Source organism: Protopterus annectens, chromosome 3.part1 (assembly GCF_019279795.1).
Source record: "Protopterus annectens isolate FY-2018-M chromosome 3.part1, PAN1.0, whole genome shotgun sequence".
Classification (NCBI taxonomy): Eukaryota; Metazoa; Chordata; order Ceratodontiformes; family Protopteridae; genus Protopterus; species Protopterus annectens.
The window spans coordinates 234508251-234533262 of record NC_056732.1 but is presented as its reverse complement, the minus strand read 5'-3'; the positions used below and the strand labels follow the sequence as shown (position 1 = coordinate 234533262).

Sequence of the window (25012 nt, the reverse complement as noted above, 5' to 3'; positions counted from 1 at the left end):
AATGGCCCATCTCTATACCGGATGAATGCAAAGTTCCTGTAATCATGGCTGCACAGGTAAAAACCTCACTCTCCAAAGCCAAGAACACAGCATCCATGGGACCTGACAACATCCCAGGCTGCCTTCTACATGAACTACAGAATGAACTGGCACCCCACCTAAGTACCATGTTCAATCATAGCCTCACCTCAGGCTTTGTGCCCATTGAATGGTGCACTGCAAAGGTTATCCCACTCCACAAAGGGGGAGCCACGACAGATCCCGGGAACTATAGCCCCATTAGTCTGATGAGCCTGGTCTGCAAGGCCATGGAACGTATCATCATGGAACTCATAAACAAAGACATTGGCAATCTCCCACACAGTTTGGGTTTGTAAAAGGGAGATCATGTCTCTTAAACCTGATAGACTTCTTTGAAGCAGTCACCAAAGCCATAGATGAGGGTAAGGTGGTTCACACAGCCTATCTAGATCTCACCAAAGCGTTCAACACCACCCCCCACTCTGGAATTATAGATAAACTCACTAAACTGGGTATAAATCCCTATGTCACAAGATGGGTTGCCAACTGGCTTACTGACAGAACCCACACTGTGAAAGTAGCAGACTCCAAATCAGACTTCAGACCAGTGACAAGTGGAGTACCACAGGGTTCAGTCCTGGGTCCTCTCCTGTTTGATATCTACTTCTCTGAAGTACAAGCTAACACAGAATGCCTTCAGCTAACTAAGTTCACAGATGACTGCAAACTAGGAGCCATAATCAAAACTCCTAAAGATGTGGACTTCCTGCAAAAGGGCCTCACTGAGACAGATGCCTGGTGTCAAAGCCATGGTCTCAAGCTCAATGCCAAAGCGTGCATTGTTACCCCCTTTGGTGAAAACTCTGTACCCATGAACTACCACATAGGTGGTAGTCTAACACCGAAAGTGTGATAAGAGACCTTGGGACACAAGTGGACAGTAGTCTCTCCTTTGATAATCACATCGCCACAGTGGTCAGGAAATCCTTCTACATGGCACACCTCATCACAAAAAGTTTCTCATCCAGAAAAAAAGAGGTCATTGTTCCCCTCTACTCATCACTCATTAGACCCATTATAGAGTACAACACTCCTTTTGGTATGTACCTCACAAGACATCTACAACAACTGGAAAGGCTACAGAAATACCTTACAAAGAGGATTACTGGCCTCAAACAGATGCCCTACGCAGACCGTCTCAAAAAGCTCCAGCTTTACTCCATCGCATATCGCCTGCTCAGAGGCGATCTCTGCCTAACCTACAAAGCTATGTCAAACCCAGAGCTGCTGGACATGCTCCACTTAAAGAAATCCCAATCCCTCCGAGCTACACACTCTAGGGACCTAAAGCATGTCACCACAATAAACAGAACATGTTGGAGGGATAGATTCCTGTCCCAGAGACTCCCCATACTCTGGAACAGACTACTTATGTCAAACAGAGCTCCTCATTAGCACTCTTCAAGAAAAATCTTGATGATTGGATGGGAGATAGGAAATTCACCCCGGGGATCACTTCTGTGGTTCTGCTTGACAGGGGCACAGGAAAATAATTTTCTTGGGTGGCGAAAGCCAGGGTACCTTTTTGGCTAGGCTTGTATAGGCCCTAGGGCCAATCGCCTAATACCTATCTATGAACCTATGCTGTTTTTAATTTCTTATTTATACTTTTAACCTTATAATACAAAGCTAAGATAGGGAAGCTAACGATTCTGCTTGTCATTGCCATCTGGCACTAGCCAGCAGTCTTGTGATTTCCAGTTATGTTACTTAATTATTTAACTTATGATACTGGAATATTATGTTTTTTATTCTTCACCATTTTCTGTTTGAAAATCTGTTTTTTTCTTGTCTTTTGGCTCATTAAACATATCTTGGTTAAAAATAATAACAATTATATGGATATGCATTGCATTGGATACTTAGTCTGACTATCATTTATTGGAAAAGCTGTAGACCCTATTTATCTAATATTCATCACCTCTGTCACACATAATGATTACTCTATGCCTGTTTCCCTATACTCTTGAATTTAGATACAGCTTTTAGATTCACTAACACCTTTTAAAAGACTCTCCCAATTATCCATCCCCTTTCTGTAAATAATATTTCTTAATTTCTCTTTTGCCACCCATCTTATATTTGCAAACTGTGTCCTCTTGTTCCCATGTATTTAGAAAAATGGTACTCATGTGGCCTGTCATGATCACTGGAGGTGCATAAAAGTTCATATTATAACCCTCATTGCTCCTTTAATCAAGACTAACATGTTAAACTCTTGCAGCCTCTCTCTTATGAGTACATAGTGAAATGGAAAAAAAAGATTTCTCCACCGTCTTTACCATAACTAGTGGTGTCCCACATGGATCTATACTAGGCCTCATACTTTTCAACATATTCATCAATGATCTCTACACTGCTACAAAAAATGCTATCCCACTTCAATATGCTGATGACTCACCCTGGTCTTTTCTGTCATCTCTCTCTCTCTCTCTCTCTCTAAACTCCAAGACCTAACACAACACTCCTTCTTATTGACTGAAACATGACTAAATAATTCACAACTACTTCTAAACCATAAAAAACTAAATTACTTCTATTCATTGTGAAACATACCTCAACCAAAACAATATTATTTACTGTTGTCTCTGCCAAAAACACCATGCAGAATACGTAAACCACAAAAAATGACTAGGTGTCATCATAGATGACTGGTTGAAATTTGTCTACCATGTATCACACGTGGTTAAAAAACTCATTAAAAACTAGGTACATTATACAGGGTAAAGCCCACCTCACTGACACGGACAGAAGTATGTATAGTACCACCATCTCTCCTCTATGATGCCCCGATCTTCATTATCCTTCCATTATCACAACTGTCCAGACTTGAGCAATGTTATAATAAAACAGACAAATTTGCAGTAAACTGTAACAAGAGAACACACCACTGCCTAGCCCTGAGATAATTAAACTGGTCAGAACTACCACCTCACCCAGATCTTTCTCAGCTAACTAAAATACACAAACCTATCAATAAGGTAGAAAATTGTCCAGCCCCTAACAACTTAGTACAACACTACTGTCTAAGTACTGTAGAATTTTATGCTCTAGAGAAAAATCACTAACCATTATAACCAAAGCATATCATACTGCAGGTGACTGTCTATTTTATAGTGTAGCTAAACTATAGAACCACATCCCACTACCACTGAAATTCATTCAGAATGCAAACTCATTTGAAACACAACTAAACCTTCACCTGTCAGATCACTGGATCTGCTCCTGTGCATCAGTAGGATAAATGACACTGTTAGCTTCAGCTTACCATATCTTCAAACATTTTCTGTTCGTTCAGACTCTTATACCCCACAGCCAGTCTTCAATAATAGCTGAATAGTTTTACAAGCATCTCCCTCCTCTTAACTACAATATTAATATTTTCTGGTCTGTCTTATTCCTACCCTTGCCTTCATTTCTTTGAATTTCTAAGCACTAATCACATGAACTGTTATCTATCTGACAAACCCAGTAATACACCTCTTCAAATGCTCCATGTTCAACATCTACTAATTCATAATTATCTTTTATGCAATACTAGTTGCCTCTATTTTCATATGAATGCAACTGAATTAGTAAATGTATGTGTAATTCTAATTACAATGCAGTCAGTCTATTCCAGTAGTGTAGTTAGGACATTGAATAAAATTCCTATATCAATCAGGGCTATCATACACCCTCATCATTTCAAAGCATTGCTAAAAGACTTCTTCTCATTCTCCTGGCTTTGCCCCTGCTCATTATCTGGGACATAGCTCTCTAACACACTTCATCCCCCTTCTTATCCCCCCCTTTAAAGCACTAAATCACGTAACCTGCTTATCCCTTCTAATACCTCACTCTGTTGTACTTCTTAAACTAAAAGAAAATGGAACGAGGATAATCCAGACAGACCACAGACAGCACGTTGCACCAAAGATAACTTTAATTTAGCTCTTTCGTCAATAACAAGACTTCATCAGAATGCCATAAAACATAAAACACAGGTTTAAATACCCACCCCAGCAGTTCTTTAATCAATTAGATGACATCACTTCCCCTTGCATAAAAAATAGTTTCACATAATCAGTATCAATGTTCCAGAATTCATTTAAATTTCACTCCCACATATAACTACCCACAGTTCCACTTTAAATCATCGAATGTTCAGAACATCAATGTTCTGATCATCAAGACCAGAACATCGATGTTCAGAACATTGAAGGTTTAAAGTGGAAGTGCCAGGTAAGTGAAAGTGTAGAATTTAGGGTGTGTATGCATGGCAGCAAGGTGCCCTGCATGTTGTGTGTGTGTTTGTGCCATCTGAGTTTTGGCATTGCAGGTAGGGTATGGGAAATCTCCCGTTTAGTGCTACCACATATAGCGGTAAATGGGAGCTTTCCCTTACTCCACTGTAGTGCGATCTCGGAGTTGGAATATTAAAGTATGGGGGTGGGGGGGTGCAGCCCCCTGCATGGGGGTTGCAGGGGAGATGAAGCTCCCCTTGCATAACACAGTTTTTGTAAGTTATTTTGTGGTTGTGTGGTTCATGAACCTTCGATGTTCTGAACATCGATGTTCTGGTCTCGATGATCAGAACTTCGATGTTCTGAACATTCGATGATTCAAAGTGAATCCTTACCCACATATATTCATATTTATTGCTAGACTGAGAGACTGATACAGATTACAGATATACGAAGAGACATATATACAGGATTTTTTTTTAAACAAGAAACATCTTTATTGAATTATCAGTTAAATTACAGATACACAGAGACATATATAAAGAATGTTTTTTTTGAAACAAGAAACATCTTTATTGAATTATCACTTATGACATAGCCAATCATACATTTATATATATATATAAAATCAAACCAAACTGACATATTTTCAGTTGCAAACATTCCACATCTCATATAATCTATTATACAGTCATTGTCCTTTGAGCATTACGTAGCTCATTCAATTCCTGCCTTCCTTTAAACCTCATTCCTCCGCCAAAACTTTACTCTGCATGTACTGTTCCCACAATTTTATTTTTTTCAATATAATTTGTTTCCACCCTTTTCTAAAGATGTCATTTCCGGTTCTTTTATCTCTTGTATGATATCCACTTCTTCAAGTATGGTGGGTTTAGACTTTGTATGATATCCACTACTTCAGGTATGGTGGGTTTAGACTTTGTATGATATCCACTACTTCAGGTATGGTGGGTTTAGACTTTGTATGATATCCACTGCTTCAAGTATGGTGGGTTTAGACTTTGTATGATATCCACTGCTTCAAGTATGGTGGGTTTAGACTTTGTATGATATCCATTACTTCAACTATGGTGGGTTTAGACTTTTTATGATATCCACTTCTTCAAGTATGGTGGGTTTAGACTTTGTATGATATCCACTACTTCAAGTATGGTGGGTTTAGACTTTGTATGATATCCACTACTTCAAGTATGGTGGGTTTAGACTTTGTATGATATCCACTTCTTCAAGTATGGTGGGTTTAGACTTTGTATGATATCCACTACTTCAAGTATGGTGGGTTTAGACTTTGTATGATATCCACTACTTCAAGTATGGTGGGTTTAGACTTTGTATGATATCCACTACTTCAAGTATGGTGGGTTTAGACTTTGTATGATATCCACTACTTCAAGTATGGTGGGTTTAGACTTTGTATGATATCCACTTCTTCAAGTATGGTGGGTTTAGACTTTGTATGATATCCACTACTTCAAGTATGGTGGGTTTAGACTTTGTATGATATCCACTACTTCAGGTATGGTGGGTTTAGACTTTGTATGATATCCACGTCTTCAGGTATGGTGGGTTTAGACTTTGTATGATATCCATTACTTCAGGTATGGTGGGTTTAGACTTTGTATGATATCCACTACTTCAAGTATGGTGGGTTTAGACTTTGTATGATATCCACTTCTTCAAGTATGGTGGGTTTAGACTTTGTATGATATCCACTACTTCAAGTATGGTGGGTTTAGACTTTGTATGATATCCACTACTTCAAGTATGGTGGGTTTAGACTTTGTATGATATCCACTACTTCAAGTATGGTGGGTTTAGACTTTGTATGATATCCACTACTTCAAGTATGGTGGGTTTAGACTTTGTATGATATCCACTACTTCAAGTATGGTGGGTTTAGACTTTGTATGATATCCACTACTTCAAGTATGGTGGGTTTAGACTTTGTATGATATCCACTACTTCAGGTATGGTGGGTTTAGACTTTGTATGATATCCACTACTTCAAGTATGGTGGGTTTAGACTTTGTATGATATCCACTACTTCAAGTATGGTGGGTTTAGACTTTGTATGATATCCACTTCTTCAAGTATGGTGGGTTTAGACTTTGTATGATATCCACTACTTCAAGTATGGTGGGTTTAGACTTTGTATGATATCCACTACTTCAAGTATGGTGGGTTTAGACTTTGTATGATATCCACTACTTCAAGTATGGTGGGTTTAGACTTTGTATGATATCCACTACTTCAAGTATGGTGGGTTTAGACTTTGTATGATATCCACTACTTCAAGTATGGTGGGTTTAGACTTTGTATGATATCCACTACTTCAAGTATGGTGGGTTTAGACTTTGTATGATATCCACTACTTCAAGTATGGTGGGTTTAGACTTTGTATGATATCCACTACTTCAAGTATGGTGGGTTTAGACTTTGTATGATATCCACTACTTCAAGTATGGTGGGTTTAGACTTTGTATGATATCCACTACTTCAAGTATGGTGGGTTTAGACTTTGTATGATATCCACTACTTCAAGTATGGTGGGTTTAGACTTTGTATGATATCCACTACTTCAAGTATGGTGGGTTTAGACTTTGTATGATATCCACTACTTCAAGTATGGTGGGTTTAGACTTTGTATGATATCCACTACTTCAAGTATGGTGGGTTTAGACTTTGTATGATATCCACTACTTCAAGTATGGTGGGTTTAGACTTTGTATGATATCCACTACTTCAAGTATGGTGGGTTTAGACTTTGTATGATATCCACTACTTCAAGTATGGTGGGTTTAGACTTTGTATGATATCCACTACTTCAAGTATGGTGGGTTTAGACTTTGTATGATATCCACTACTTCAAGTATGGTGGGTTTAGACTTTGTATGATATCCACTACTTCAAGTATGGTGGGTTTAGACTTTGTATGATATCCACTATTTCAAGTATGGTGGGTTTAGACTTTGTATGATATCCACTACTTCAAGTATGGTGGGTTTAGACTTTGTATGATATCCACTACTTCAAGTATGGTGGGTTTAGACTTTGATTTCCATTTTCTAGTGATTGCTTTTTTGGCAGCCAACAGAGTTAAGCTAAGTGAGGCCTTACTATGTCTAGGCAATTTCAATTGTGTATCACAGATAAAAAAATCATTTACTTAGTTAAACCAATTTGCTTATCCAGTATTTCTGACAGAGTAGTCTGCTTGGAATTCTTAAAGTCTGCCAACAACACACTCTGAAAAATATGTTCTTCATTATCTCTTTCTTCCCCATCACACCTCCAACATTTGCAGTCTACCTGAGGAAAAATTATTTGCAGTTTGCTTTAGGTATAAAAATACCCATGCAAACACTCCCAAGCAAAAATCCTCAATCTTATAGAGTGTATTGCATATTTGGGAGCCAGACATACACATATCCTCCCATTGTTTCTTTGTGAATTGCTTATCTAGTCTATCTTCCCAATCCTTTCTATCCTCCTCTTATTAATTCCTATATTTATCATAAAATGTATATGCCCTACTAATTACTCCTTTTTTAACTGCAGCTTCTGTTCTTGATTCTACTAAAACTCTACCATTTCTGGTCTTTCACTTTGGATCCCCCTATTCATTTCTCTTTGCCTATACTCTGATATCAATCCTTGATAGGGAAGGCAGTCTCTAGCCTGCAGTCCAAATGTATTCTTGGCCTCTTCCCATTCTATTACCATTCCCTCTCTAATTATTTGCTCCCAATCCCTTGGTTCCTTTGCCCGTTTATATGGAGGAAGGTAATGATGTGTACCAAGTATTTAGGGAGTGAGTCAGCCAGTAAATTAATTTGCTTATGTTTAAGCTAGCACACTTTATTAGCAGAACCTCATCCTTTAATTTTCTTTTTCTATTTTTTCCAGCCTGCCTGCCTATCTCAAAAGCAGATATTGTATTCCTACTTGATGAATCAGATTTAAGCAGCATAGGTTCATCCAACTTCCGCCACATCTCTGCATTTCTTCACAATATGGTGCAATCATTACCAGTTGGGAAAGACAGAGTGAGGATTGGCTTGGTGCGGTACAGTGAAGAACCTGCTGTTGAATTTCTCCTGAACCAGTATGATAATAAGGATGCAGTCCTGCAGCATTTAAAAGCACTTCCTTACCACAAAATTCAAAAGAGCAGAAACACAGGAGATGCCATCAACTTCTTGAGTAAACAAATATTTATCCAGGCTACTGGTGGTAGGCAAGCAGAAAGAGTACCACAACTTGCATTTGTGATCACAAGTGGAAAATCACAAGATACCATCGATGCTTCTGGTAAGCTTTGGGATAAAGGTATCACTGTTTTCGCAGTGGGACTGAAGAGTGCGACAGAAGAACATCTGAAAGCAATTGCATCACCGCCATCCCATCAACACATCTCAATTGCTGACTCTTTTGTAGCTCTCGCACCACTTGTGCCAGTTTTCCAGCAGAAGATCTGTAAAACCATTCACGACTATGAACAAGGAGAAACGTATCCATTTGGTAATTCCTTTATTCTTATGCCTCATACTGATATCTGTAAATTTTATTCTGCATAAAAACATTTCTTCAGGATTGCAGATATGACTACATTTTATAAGAAATTAATCCTAATTCCTGTTTTACTAAAACAATATTGAAATAAAATATAAACCTCAGCTTTACCAACACAAAATTAAATAAGCAATTTATCCAAGCAAATATGTTATAAAACAGTGTCATGACAAACTTTTGGACAGCATGTGTATCCTCGCTAGGACAATTATTATTTATTAAATTTTATCTGAATTGGTGAGTCAAAGATTTATTTTTTTATTTTCAGCTTTAACAGTGTTCTTTCAACTGAACATGGAGTTCCCAGGAGCACCTAGGGTGTGATTTCAGTTTTATGTTCAGATCAATAAAACTATTACTTATATCATATGATATCATCCTGTTTTGCATAATGAAATGTATGGATCAAGTCTTCTTTCTGTTTGTGGTAAAACTTAAAGTGGCATGTTTATGAGAGTCTTGAAATAAGATGATATGTAATGGAGTAATTTACTCCATTTAACTTGTTGTACAGATGCTATACTTACAGCTCACACACTAGATTGCATTCTCCTAGTGTGTAACAACTTCCACACTGTATTCAGCATAAGCACAACATTTGTAAATCAATTAAAATAATAACTGTGCAGTCTAAAACTTCACTTTATTTCCATACACACTATAAGCCAAAGCCATAAAGGTTAACCAGACCTTTTGGAATTCAAAGACAACGCTACCTCAGTGCTTTTGCACAAAGATATACAGCATTACAGTGGGCTGTCTGCACACAATATGCTAATGAGGCAGTCCTGAGGAGAGGCATATGCTAATCAGCCATGTGCTCTCCCCTTATACTGCCTGCCATAAGGCATCCGTAGAGTATGGAATTGCTTGGCTGCATAGATTAGGACTGCTGCAGCTGGCTTCCTCCAGTAGTTAGTTGTGTTTGTCCATCATGGAAGAGATAAGTGTTGGGGAGTTTAGTGGTAAAGTAGTGTTAGGGGGGTGTATACATGAGAGTATGCCAGTGTGTGTGTGTGTGTGTGTGTGTGTGTGTGTGTGTGTGTGTGTGTGTGTGTGTGTGTGTGTGTGTGTGTGTGTGTGTGTGTGTGTGTGTGTGTGCACATGCGTACGTATGTTTGTGGTGTGTGGGTGTGTGGGTATGTGGTGTGTGTGTGGGTGAATGGATGAGTGTGTCTGCGAGTGTGATTAGGTAAAGAGGGGCTGTTTTGTGTGTGTATTTGTGTGTGGGGGGTTGGGCTGGCTGCCATATTTTCACACACCCCTAGGCTAACAAGCAGAGCATGCAACAGTTAGGTGGGAGGATCCACTACCCACAAGTGTTATCTCTTTAAGCTCATGCCTGCACAGCACTTAAACTGAATGGGGATCAGAGGACAGGGGGACCATAAGTGACATCTGAGTACAGCACAGGAATTCAAGTCTTAAGCTACATGCCTTAATTGCACACAGGGTCAGCGGAAACACTAGACCCCAGGGATTACTCTGCATAACATGCATGAAAAGCACTTAAATATAGTGTGGGTAAGGGGGACACTAGACACAAGGGATAACTTGTTTACATCTCATGCTTTAATGCCACATAAACTTAACAGTGATGGGATAACCACTAGACATCAGGGATAACACAGAGGATGAGGGTCAGGGTGGGGGAGTAATACCAGGAATGCAATATATGATATGCTATAAAGACATGTATTTAAAAAAAAAGAAAACATGGTGCAGGGAACCAATAGACACCAGGGATAAGTAGAGTGCCCAGACAGTCATTCCAACACTATACCTTCTCAGTTCTCACAGATGATGATGTTAAGTCTCAGTGCCATAATTAGACACCAGAACAATCATGTTAAAAAACATATCAGTAACAAAAAAAAAAAAAACTAATACAAAGGGGTGGTGAGAAGGGATTTGAACCCCATACCTTTGGCACTTGAAACCCCAACATCAACACACTGTGCTCACAGATACATTAGTGTAGCAGTATATGTATAAAGTGATTGGTAATTTGAATTCTGATATTTAATCTAAAAATGTACCTTTAGGGTGGTCACGGTGGTGCAGTGGTTAGCATTGCTGCCTTACAGCAAGAGGTTATCTGGTTCAATTCTCGGCTGGGGTGCCTTCTGTGCAGAGTCTGCATGTCCTCCCTGTGGTCACATGGGTTTCCTCCCACATCCTAAAGATATGATTGGACACTCTAAATTGGCCCTAGGTGTGAGTGTGTGCATGTGTGTGCCTTCTGTGGAAGGTTGGGCACCAGGCTGGCAACTTGACACTGTAAAACTCCACTGCCAATCATGAGCAGACAGGTGAGCCACTGTGGCGACCCCTAACTGGGAAAAAGCCAAAAAAAGAATCTAAAAATATATCTTTACATTTTTATCATCATTTTAGAAAGAAAACATCTCAGATTCACAGACAGACTGTGCATACCTGTGCAGCCCTAATTTTTAAGGAGGTGATTGATTGTAGAGCTGTGCACCTAATCAGATATGCATTAAGCATTAAACAGCACTAGCAGCTGAAGCAGGGATGCACATCATTAAGGGGAGCCATTGAGCTAACTGGAGAAGAAGCATTAGGCTGCTCTGTGGATGGAGCAGCACTACCACAGGATGCATGACTGAATCAATATACATCACAACAAAGGCAGCGCAATGTGGCTGAGACAATGTGCATTCATGAGAACAATACAGTGTCACATAGCTGTCTAACAGCAAAATGGCCACTGACTGTGGGTGTACACAGCAAAGTGCCAACTCAGATCATTATTTAAAATGGGGAAGAAATGGGAGTAGATAGGAAAAGACAAAGCAGTAAGCAGTGGGAAATACACAACGGTAACAGTAAGGCATTAAAAGTGAGGCAAATTTTTTTTTTCAGGGGGAAAAGACCCTTTTGTGATGTATAGAAAATAAGGGTAGGTGAGGAGATACTTAGAGATGCCTGTCAATGAGATATAAGGAGAAAGTAGGCAGGAGGGATAGACAGACAACTTAGAACATTAACTCAGATGGGATGGTATGCTCACAGACATACAGATCATGGACAAGTGTTGATAGAGAGAGTTGGACAGTGAGCAAGGATTGGGGAATGGCACACAAGGGAGTGAAAACACCAAGATGGGGAAGAGGTAGGGTTCTGACATGGTTAGATGTCAGGCTGACCTATGTATGACATCCCTGAGTGTCTGAATGTATGGTTGGTTGCTCCCTACTGGTCCAATGGATGGGGTCTGCTGGACATACAACACCTCAAGCCATACCAGAAGGTACTTCACATTCCCAAGGCAGGAGTACAGTACTACAGATGTACGCATGCCACATGCATGAACATGCTGGTCACATGTTTTGTGGTCACCACAATGTGCTCAGCCACCACCAACACATATGTGTAGCTCAGTGTGCTATAGCACTCTGTTTTGCAAGACATCTCATTACCTTACAACTGTGGATTTGGGACAAGAAGAATTACAGCCTTTTAAAGTACTTCAGTAAAAATGACATACCCTGTAGTGAATGTCGATCACAGATGTTGTGATGTATGTGTAACTGGGAACTCAAGACATTGGCATAGCCTGTGGCTGTGGGGGAACAAACATTTATAACAGTTTTGCATAAAGCAAAATTTATGGGGACATTCTATGGGGGGGTAGAGGTTTAGGGCTGTATGCTGAGCCGTGGCTATAGTATGTGATTGGGAGGGAGTCTATGTAGCTGATAAATAGGTGACTAAATGGGAGGAGGTGCAGGTCACTCCAATACATAAATGGGGGGGGCAGCCTCTTCATAACACTAACCATAACCGATAATCAGGTGAATGAAGGGGTGCCAAGATGATAGATATAGGCATCTATCCAACCAGCATCCTGTGCTGGTCCTAGAAATTAGGGTCCTACTGCTCAGCTCTTTAAGTGAATAGCAAAATCAATAAAACAAACAAAAACTGACTTCGGCAAAACTGCAGAATGCCATTAGGCTTCCTGCACACAGTTTCCAATCTACATCCTCTCACACGTTCTTAAATGGAAGAAAAAAAAATACTCCAATCCTTCTAGTGGCACACATGCACTCTCCCTCCCTCCTGCCCTTTAGTGGAAGAGAAAACAAAATCCAAGATCTGGTAGCTGGGAGTCCTGGAATACAGGAGCCAATCAGGTCCAGATTTTGCACCCTGTCCCCGACCCTCCTTACTAACATAGTAAAAAAATGTATGTATATATCTTTCTTCTTTAAATCTGTAGCAAACTGGCAAACTGCCTGCTACAGTTTATACCCTGCATGGAACATCATAGAACACAGATTTCATTAAAAAAAAAGATTTTTCATGTTACTTTTAAACTGTAGAAAACTACAGACACACAGTTTAGACCACACACTCATGGAGCACTACAATACTCTAGCTTTCCTTAAAAAAAATATTTTAAACTGTAGCAAATTGCTTGCTATAGGTATCAGGCTGTTGCCATAGTTTAAACTGCTAAGGGAGTGTTAGTACTCAGGTTTGACCGCAAATGCAAATCCAGCTTTTAAAAGCTTGTATGCATCAAAAAGTGATTATAATCAGCTAACCATGTCCCCAACACTTTGAACCCAGGGGATTTGCCTCATTTGCCCTGCTCTAGTTATGCTGTTACATCCAACACCATATCATATAAATTCATTGACTGACAGGTTTTTCCCATATACTGTTAAGGCCATCCAAAGAAGGCAATGCCTGAAAACGTTTGCTATCCTGGAGAATGAAGTGTTACTACAGATCCTCTGCATACATGGTTTGCACCTTCTGGGCAAAAGTACTGCAGGCATACATTACTGGGACCAGATTTATCATTGATTGGTGGAGGATATGAATGCTATACATGGCCATAATAGGTCTGTACAACAGTTTTGCTATAATGTTCCCTGAAAAGGATAAGGCATGAGATATTGCAAAAAGTAAGTCTGCTATGGTGGATAGACCACCAACAGTTTGGCTGAGGAGCATTTGATCCTCCACGCTGGACAGGGGGAATAGTCACTAATACCTGGAGTTGGCTTAGATGTGGGAGCTGGACTGGCAACAGCCACTCATCTGACAGTTGTGAAAATACCAAATTGGTAATGTCCTTTATAGTTCAGCATAGCACATTCCACTGCATGTTTGAAGGGAAGGATTGATCAGAGCCCACCTGCAAATTTGTCCTTTCAGGTACCTCAGCTCTACAACTGCAACAACCTGCACAGCAGAGTATGTCTGTCAATGGATGATGTAGCTATATTTTAATGTGTAGTACTTGGCATGCTGAATGGTGCTATGTGGACATATTCATGAGAGCATTCAGTGAATCATGTATTCCTGCTTGCAGACTTTATCACAGTAAAACAAGTCATGATATAGCTGACCTCATTAGGGTACCAATGGCTGACTATGATGCCAACATGCAAGTGGCATGGTCTGATGATACAATGGTACTGTCTGCAACACAGCAGTGGAGGGGGTAACCCATGTCCACCATGACAAGGCTCCTATAGACAGGCCAAGCACACATGCTGATCAGACGTTGATGATCATGTTCTGCATGAAAATCTCTCATGGGCTCCCAGTGCACACAGAGCATCTGATATCTGTAACTCTTCTGAGATGAAAATGCCCATCTGAGGGGTTCTCATTTTCTATGTAGGGGAGCTGTTCATTTTACCATGAAACCAGGACCATCCCTGGTATAGCTGTGGCACTTGATCTTAACCAGCAGATGTACAGATCAGTGATCCAGGTGCAGATGAGTGCAACCCACAACATTATGGAGATTATGATGGTGAGAGGTGGTTTACAGGATAACTTTCACTAACTGCCCATTAATGTGAAGTATATTGCCTCTATAGCTTCTTTTATGAGACACATTGAAGCTGTCATCTAGTCTGCCACTAAATGTCATGCGTTCTGATGCTGTTGGATATTTCATATGTAGGGAGTTCAGCAAAGACTGTCCCATGCCAGACTTCACTGACAGCTGGAGAGATGGTATCATTGAGTTCTCTGAGCACATAGCTTGCAAACTCAGTCATGTGCATCATTCATGTCATTGACAATGGTGCTCCTCTGTCTCAGTATCTCAGGCACATCATCAGGCTACATGTTGAGATTCGGATAGTTCTGCCCCATCCTTGTCACCTGCAGATACATATCCTTTCACTCCCAATCATAGGTAATGACCAGTTTGTGAAGTGATCCTCATCAGGATCAAAATGTGGCCAGCCAATCAGGATGGATGTTCATGGTCCTGTACTTCTGCACATTCCCAGCACTGAAATACATGAAGTCCCAGCACTGCAAGCTAACACATTTGACATTGTAAGTGCTCACATTGTGGAAGCTTAACCCAACCATTGGAGGATCTGATCCTTGACTTGTCACAGCCTCATAAAGTGCATGTCTGTGATATACAACTGCCATGACCCTACAACATCTGATATTATTGCTGTTGCCTGTCATTGCACTCTGATGACTGTGCCTTGCCATGTCCTTAACTTATGTTGGTGTGGTGATGCCTGAGTATGGCAGAGCCAGTAAATGTCTTGCCTGCAAAGCCTGGCTGTCATAATGCACACATCATTTTACTCTGTGTTGTCTGTATCATAAGCTGTAGCTGTGGACCCAAATCCACCTCTTTGCCAATGCTGCAATGTTTTGTACCCAGCTCTACCTTTGCTATGATACTGATGCTGTGTGTTCCTCTCTGTACCTACACACTTTACACTATTACCTCAGATCCTTCCTTCTCAATATAGCATCACTGCAGTCACTAAGAATTCTGCTGCAGTGCACAGACCACAGCGTTTCCATACTAGGTCTGCAGATCTGGGAATTCTTTTCTAATTACCACAAAAAATATTTTCAGCTGAATCATTTAGGCATGAACTGAAGCAATTCCCATTCAAACATGCAAATTGCAAATGCTTCACACTGAGGAGCATCAATTTATAGGATGTAGCATCCCACTCCCAAAACACTTCTGCAAACCACTGCTGACTCACCATTTGTGACAACGACCCTACTCTTTCCTAGAGCCAGATACACTGTATATACTGTGCATTCAACACTATTAATTCTGCTACACTGTACATGCTGTGCATACAGCACTATTTATTCTGCTACACTATATATACTGTGCATTCAGCACTATTTATTCTGTTACCCTGTATATACTGTCATGCAGCGGTAGCGTTGTTGCCTCACAGCAAGAGGTTCTCCCATTCGATTCTTGGCTGGAGTGCAGGGAGTGCCTTCTGTGTGGAGTCTGCATGTCCTCCCCGCGGTTGGATGGCCATTCGAAAGACATGCGTAAATGGACATGCCTTCGTTGAAGGTTGGACATTGAGCTGGCTAGTCGGCGTTCATGAAAATCTACTGCCAATCATTAGCGGACCGGAATTCCGCTGTGGCAACCCCTAACCGGGAAAAGCCGAAAGACAGCAAAAACACTGTATATACTGTGCATTCAGCACTATTTATTCTGTTACACTGTATATACTGTGCATTCAGCACTATTTATTCTGCTACACTGTACATACTGTGCATTCAGCACTATTTATTTTGCTAGACTGTATATACTGTGCATTCAGCACTATTTATTCTGCTACGCTGTATATACTGTGCATTCAGCACTATTTATTCTGCTACACTGTACATACTGTGCATTCAGCACTATTTATTCTGCTACACTGTACATACTGTGCATTCAGCACTATTTATTCTGCTACACTGTACATACTGTGCATTCAGCACTATTTATTCTGCTACGCTGTATATACTGTAAATTCAGCACTATTTATTCTGCTACACTGTATATACTGTGCATTCAGCACTATTTATTCTGCTACACTGTACATACTGTGCATTCAGCACTATTTATTCTGCTACGCTGTATATACTGTAAATTCAGCACTATTTATTCTGCTACGCTGTATATACTGTAAATTCAGCACTATTTATTCTGCTCTTAACTTTTTCTCTCTTTAGGAGTGAGGACATTTCTGAAACTAACCTCTTTTCTGAATGCTCTTTACTGATTTGCTAATTTTACTTTATTAGACAAGGTTAATGTTTTGTACTTTATAGTTTGTATTTATATTTTATATAATCACATTGGTTATCTATTACTGTAATTAGTGATCCATTTCTGTTTATTATGTCTTGGTTGTTTTGATATGTCCCCAGGCAGAACCTGAATATGGGCCATGAGATCATGTTCTGCCCTTGAAACAAATTGAAATAAGTAAGTAAATAAATAAATACGTGCTTCAAGAATCAGTATAGTCCATTGATACATGCACAAACAAATGTCTCATTTAATTTCACTTGGATGTGCCATATTATTTATTGCTTAATCATTTTAATAATTGTGATATAGTGATTTTTATAAAATTTTCCGTATGCTATTTGTCCATAATCAGCCCCTTTCTTGTAAGTTGGCCATTCATTCTCTATCAGAGGGCTAAGGGTCTACTAGAAAGGGCCATCATTCAGGCAGCTATCAAAGTTGTTTGAGATTTTTTATGTAAAGCCTTATTCCCTCATATACTTGATGATATGCTAGGGAGGAGTCATGCAATGGGCTGACACACAAGAATTTCCTCACTTCTCCAAGGGATATTTCCTTTAAGTAACTTAGAAAGTCACCAATGATGTAAACTTAGAACTTACACAAGAAAATAATAAAAAGTCAGTGGTACAAACGAGCCTTGGTTTATTAAATCTTTAAAAATTGATTAAGCGCTTTCACCCTTCAACAACCGGGCTTCATCAGTGTCAATGTTAAAAACAAATCACTTCCTTTTATATTAATTACAAACACATGATTTCTAATGTCATCCAACCAATTTCAAAACAATTTAAAATTTACCTATTAATAATAAACTCACAACAAATTTATATCCAATTATTTCAAACAATAATTATAAATATTTAAGTTAAATAACTTACTGAAATCCAGCTTTGCAGTATTATTTAGTTTTTGTTTTTTCTTTTTACACGCATTATATTTTCATTGCTCTCTGTTTTAAAAGTGGAGCAATGGAAATACCTTCATTTAAACCTGGCTTATGCTTAGCATTTAATCTAAGATGCCATATGCTCTCTCTCAACTCCACTTCCACCTTAATGTTCCCACCCGTATCACTTTGTTCTATCTTATCAATAATAAAAAAATATTTTTTTTTTATACTTACTACATTCCTCACTATGAGAGTACAATGTGCTATATAACTTTTTATTTTTAATATCCCTATGTATTCGTATTCTGTCTCTAATTCTCCATGTGGTTTTGCCTACATAAAATGATGGTCATGCTGTACATGTAGCAACATATACCACATTTTTTGTGTTGCAGTTACAGCACCCTGGGCATTGCAAAATCCTCTGATATCCTTCCACAGAGAGATATGGTCCGTCATCAATAAATCTACACGAAGTGCAAGCACCACATTTGAACATTTTAGACTTGTAATTAGCCTGCATCACCTTTCCGCCATTTTCGTTGTTATACTGATTGGTATGTTTAAGAATAGGGGTTACCCACTGACCATGTTGCTTAAGGTCAGAAGAGAAATTTTTAAAAAGCGGATGACTTCATTTACCCCAAAATGAAATGACAATAGTACAGGACGAATGAAAAGACATGCTTGGTTTTGATGTTATGGTGTTACAGTATAACAATGATGGTCCTTAGTTAGTTTCTATGTTACATAAAATCTGGGAAATAAGTTTTGATGAAGAAATAAAGAAACTACTAGGAGAGAAACCAAAAATAGCATATAGTAGAGGAAAGAATATGAAAGTTTTGTTAGAAAAAGGCGGAAAGTTGATGCAGGCTAATTACAAATCTAAAATGTACAAATGTGGTGCTTGCACTTCATGTAGATTTATTCATGATGGACCATATCTCTTCATGGAAGGTTATCAGAGGATTTTGCAATACCCAGGGCACTGTAATTGCAACACAAAAAATGTGGTATATGTTGCTACTTGTACAGCATAACCAGCATTTTATGTAGGCAAAACCACACGGAAACTTACAGAGAGAATACAAATACATATGAGGGATATTAAAAATCAAAAGTTATATATTGCATTGTACTCTCATAATAAGGAATGTAGTAATTATAAAAATATATATATTTTTTATTATTGATAAGATAGAGCAAAGTGATGAGGTAGGAACATTAAGGTGGTAGTGGAGTTGAGAGAGAGCATATGGCAGCTTAGATTAAATGCTAAGCATAAGCCAGGTTTAAATGAAGGTATTTCCATTGTTCCACTTTTAAAACAGAGAGCAATGAAAATATAATGCATGTAAAAAGAAAAAACAAAAACTAAATAATACTGCAAAACTGGATTTCAGTAAGTTATTTAACTTAAATATTTATAATTATTATTTGAAATAATTCGATACAAATTTGTTGAGGGTTTATTTTTAATAGGTACATTTTAAATTGTTTTGAAATTGGTTGGATGACATTAGAAATCATGTGTTTGTAATTAATATAAAAGGAAGAGGTTTGTTTTTAACATTGACACTGATGAAGCCCGGTTGTTGAAGGGTGAAAGCGCTTAGTCAATTTTAAAAGGTTTAATAAACCAAGGCTCATTTGTACCACTGGCGTGGTTTTTTTATTATTTTCTTGTGTAAGTTCTATATTTCCTTCAAGTAGCCTCACCCTCCCTCAGAACAAGAGATAGTTTCCCTGGGGATATTCTTTCTTACTATGCTTTCCAGGTGGGAGCAACCCTCCACACCCTCCAGGAAAGGTGAGTGAGCCATGCTTCTTCACTCCTCCCCCTTTCTACCTGCTCCTCCAGTGCTGGGGCTGTTACTGGAACCCTGGTTGCCTTGGTCACATTCAGGGCTGCATCACTTTGTGCCACAGAGACAGTCACAATAGTTGTGATACAGTGTTTCTGGTTATGTCACATGTCCTGATCCTTGAACTCAAGGGGACTATCTTTTTGTTCATGCAGTGTACAGATATCTATTGCAAAATGTCCCCTGTCATGAGATGCACAAATTACCATTAATCAAATGCATATCTCTATCTCTAGGTCAGATTTCCAACTCAACCTGAAGGTGTTTCTAATAGTCACAGGCCAGGAAAAGTCTGGCACACATTCAGGATGTAAAAGCTTACTAGTCGTTTTAACTTTTTGTAATTGTTACTAGGTTTTACAAGGTATCATGAATGGTACAGCCAGGTAGTCTATATCATAATGACTAATATCTCTTCTCCTGAAATTGGTCATGTGACCAGTAAATGCTATGATCATGCTAAAAATAAACTACATTACTCATTTCATGTTCTTGTACTGCGGTGGTGGTGCTGCGGTGGCATTGTCGCCTCACAGTAAGATGTTGTCCCGTTCGATTCTCAGTTAGCGCATCTTCTGAGTGGCGACATGCATGAATGGGCGTTCCTTCATTGAAGGTTGTGCGCCAGGCCCAGCAAGTCAGCAAGTAAAAATCTACTGCCAATCATTAGCGAACCAGAGTTCCGCTGTGGCGACCCCTAACCGGGAAAAGGCGAAAGACACATCAACAACTCATTTCATGTTCTTCACATGTAGCAACTGCCACCAATAGAAGGGATATAAGAAAAATAACCTATTCAATAAGGCTGAAAACTTTTTTATATTGGTTGTTTTGCTGAAAATTATAATTCTAAAGGCCAAATAATCACTTACTCACTATCTCAATGGCATAGATAAATAAGGACCTGACTATGACCCAGGTGACCTGTGTAGAATTTGCACCAGAGGTGCTGAATGGAAGAAGATAGAAGAGGAATGACAAATTGGTACCTGTACTGCTGTCTCGGGTGGATGCATGTCTTGGATGGTCACACCATGTTAGAATCTCTGGTGCAGCTAGAACATAAAAAAGACATTTGTTGCAAGAGGGGCAGGTTTTTTAAGAGTTATGTCTTATACCGAAGTGTACAACAGTCCTCTCACTGACTGATCATGTGCCCTCCCTTGGATATGTACAAGCATGCATACAGTAGAAAAATAGGACTGTAAAGAGAACATTTTGGTTCTCTGCATAGATAACAGCATCATTCCCCTTGTGTGACCCTTGCCTTGAAGGGAAACAGATGTACTATGGTGTTACTGTATCTGCCTCCTAGGGAAATAACTGGGTTAATAAGGCAGCCAGGGGAAGGCTCACCGATCGGGAAGGGGACCACAAAAATAAATAAATAAATAAATAAATAAATAATGACTTGTTATTCCATTTCTCACAGAAACCTCGAGTGAACCTGAAATAACTACCCTCCAAATCACTACTGAGATAATCACTACAGAAGATAAAACAGCAGTACCATCAGGAGACTATCCTAAAGGTGAGAGTATATGCAGTCTTTTTGAATGATTCAAGGGAGGGTTTATGTGAATCACCTCTTTGTGCAACCATTGCAGTTTGCTAAATCTGCCCTTTAGATCTTATTTAATGAAATTCATCAGCCAGTGGCCTAGTAGTGTAGCAGAAACTTCCTGGTAATTCTACCAAATGTTTTAGAAGCATGAAATCTATAATTATTTTGGATTTGACTACAATCACATCCATCTTTAACCCCTTTTGTGTCACTTTAACAGTGACAATTATCTAGAGCCAATGATCACACCACCAGATAGCTAGCTCTGTCACGGCTAACTTCTTCTGTATCACACACTCAGATGCACACTCACATCTATGGTCAATTTAGAATTTGCATTCCACATACTGCATGTCTTTAGAATGTGGGAGTAAACTGGAATACCTGGAGGAAACCCACATGAACAGAGGGAGGATATGCAGATCCCACATATAAGGCATCCCAGCCAAGAATTGAACTGGAGAACCTATTACTGTGAGATGACAATGCTATCCTCTGCGCAACTGTGCCAACCCAATCACATGAAATATTGTAAAATGAATATTATAAAATGCAAGATTCTAAAGTTGTTCAGACTGACATCATTACAGCAAAATTTTAAAAATGATTTTCAAGTATTGAAAGATATCTTTTTAGAAAGGAGCTATAGAGAAGACGAATTTCTCTCAGATGTTCTAATAGAAGCTAGAAAAATAAATTACCAATTGATTTTTGAAAGTGGGAGGTACTTATAAAGCAGACACATGACCTACTACGGGAAATTTAAAATGTTTTTCAACTCACACTTTCATTAGATTTTTCCAGATGTTAATAATATGATAACCTAATTACTGGAGAATCTTAAAACATCATCTAGCATAAATACACTATTACATTTTTTCTCATTTTCAGACTGTCACATCTTTTCATGGCGTGTAAACTGAAAATTAATTACATGCCTTGGTCATTAGCTAATCACCTCAACATTTCTAAGGAAATTGCAGTCTGAGAATCAAATAACATTGATTAAAGAACACTACATTTAAGAATTGAGGAGCATATGTGTGAGAGAACAGAATTTTCTATTAACATAAGACTAATTAATAGAAAATATCTCTCACACCGACACAAAAAAATGACTGGTTGAAATACAAATGGTGGCAGAACTATGCTGCTACAAAAATCAGTCATTTTCAAACACTATTTTTTTGGTAAAGATGAGTCCTCTCTTATGTGCATGGAATATCATTTATGAAGAACAGTTTAGATGCACTTGCAGAACTACTGCTAAGCTGCATCTGAGTTTAGACAACCTCATGATATCTGTGCTGCAATTCTAATCAGTATCTGGTGGTTGCAATATGTGAACTTATAGTGTATTTTATAGGCACATACAGTGGTAAAATTGCACAACAATAATTTTCTTAACTTCCATTTTTTTCAGAACCTGTTTCTAGATTTGGAGATCTTGTTTTCCTTGTGGATAGTTCTGATGCAATGAAAGATGTCTTTGGGAAAGTAAAGAACTTCATTATTGGAGAAGTTGAAAGACTTAATGTTGGTCTGGATCAGTATCACATTGGCTTAGCTCAGTACAGCGATACACTTCTGCCACATTTTCATCTCATGGATATTAGTTCAAGAGAGAAAGCCATAAGCAGAATAAAAAGTCAGCTTTTCTTTAAAGGTGGAACCATAAATACTGACACTGCTCTGCAGACTCTAAAGAATACTTATTTCAAAACCACTGCTGGAAGTCGGTACAAAGAAGGATACGCTCAAATTCTGGTCCTTTTTACTTCAGAAACAGAAGGGGATAAATCAACAAAAGCTGCCTTGTCCCTCAAAGAGCATGGGGTAACAATAATGGCTGTTGGACTACAGCAATCTGAAATACACTCTTTGGAAGCCATAGGAAGCCCAGGACTGATTTATTCACTGAAATCCCCAAGTGATCTTGACAATTTTTCTAAGAATTTTGCTGACAAAATTCAACAGTTGTCCGAAGATCCATATGCAGTCATTGATGAACCTCCTTCAGGTAAAACTTCTACAAATCCAGAGTCTACATTTAGAGCTGAACAATATAATTTAATTTTAATTTTCCTGAATTATTTTTATGGCATTTATAAATATTTCACATAAACAATACAAGTACAGTAATTAAACACATCATGTGTGTTGCTCCATCTTATACAAACTATTTTAATTGTCATTTGCAAAAACCTTAACTAATCCTAAGTGGTAATACACCTTCTGTATGCACTCAGTCTGTTGTATCTCTTCTGTCAAATGAAAGGTTTGTTTGAAATGTTTGCTGTTTTTCTGATCTATGCAGCTGTTGAAGTAATGCTCTGTGATTCTGAAAGGGTTACCTTGGGTAGTAAACATAACTACAAGCAACGAACCCCTTGTGGCAACCTTTCCAATTCAGTGACCACCTTACTACAATGATTTTCCACAAGCAGAAGCATCATCACAAAGGGTGGGCCAGAAGCTGTAGTACTTTCCAATGAGGCAATCTGCGGGACTAGTTAGTGTAGTTAGCCATGTGCTCTAGAAATGCCTGTGGCTACTGATTTACTCTGCAGAATTGCTGGACTGTGTAAATTACCACAACTTACCAGAAAATTTAACTTGATCAAAAGATGGTGTTCCCAACTCAAGTCAATGCATGAAGCAATGTTGCATGTAAGGTCAGTGAAATGCAGTAGAGATGTAGAGGTGGATGGCTTGTGTGTGTGTGTGTGTGTGTGTGTGTGTGTGTGTGTGTGTGTGTGTGTGTGTGTGTGTGTGTGCGTGAATTGGTGTGACAATGTATGTGCATGTCTGTAGGAGTATGGCAGTGTGTATGAGTTGTGTGTGGACGTGAGTGTGTGTCTGTCAGTGCATACATGTGGGTGAATGGATGAGTGTAACTACAATTCCAATCAAGGGTGTGTGGGGGGTGCACATGCATGAATGTGTGTGTGTGTGTGTGTGTGTGTGTGTGTGTGTGTGTGTGTGTGTGTGTGTGTGTGTGTGTGTGTCTGTGGGAGCACACACACACACACACACACACACACACACATGCTCATAATAAATTCATAGCAGTTGATTGGATTCAAATCAGATTTTGAGATTACTCCTTTCTAATCTTTATAACAACATTAATAATTTAAAAAAATACAAAAACATAGGTCTAACAATACAGCTTTATAATGGGAAATGCTGTTACAATATTAAATACTGTTTGCCCTCTTAAAATAAAATTGCACTATAAGTAATGTTGCATGACACAATGAGGCTGTAAAAATTCAAAGTTGCATTGCCCTTTTTTTCCTATTTGAAGTTGCTGAGGAATTATATCATTTGACAGTTTGCTAAATTACAAAAACTAATGAACTGAAATGCATTTACTTGGCTTAGACTGAAATTTCTGGGAACATAAAACTATTTTTTTTTTCATTTTTAGCCTGGTAAACCCAGTGGACACAGAACTGCCTGTTTTTAGGGGCAACCCAGAACCTTCTTAAAATTCAGTATAGGAAAATGAAACCATACTCATGGCTAGCAGAAAAAGCCTGTGAAGAGCTCATACACATAAATCACTGTGCTAAATCAGCAGACATTTCATAAGTTATGAAACAGTTTCATAGGTTATGCAAATTTTAGTAAAAATAATGCTAGGTACAAATTATTTCCAGTTTCTATTGAAGTGTAAGCATTCAGAATGATGATAAC

At 38.8% G+C, this 25012-nt stretch overlaps 1 protein-coding gene across 1 annotated transcript in view; it reads left to right on the top strand.

The window, feature by feature from the left end:
• Positions 1-25012, top strand: part of LOC122798074 (collagen alpha-6(VI) chain-like) — a 1097601-nt gene that overhangs the window by 185787 nt on the left and 886802 nt on the right. Inside the window, exons 4-6 of the mRNA XM_044066731.1 lie at positions 8235-8849; positions 21179-21277; positions 22734-23330. Of these exons, the coding sequence (XP_043922666.1) occupies positions 8235-8849; positions 21179-21277; positions 22734-23330 (1311 nt within the window). The remainder of the gene's footprint in view (positions 1-8234; positions 8850-21178; positions 21278-22733; positions 23331-25012) is intronic.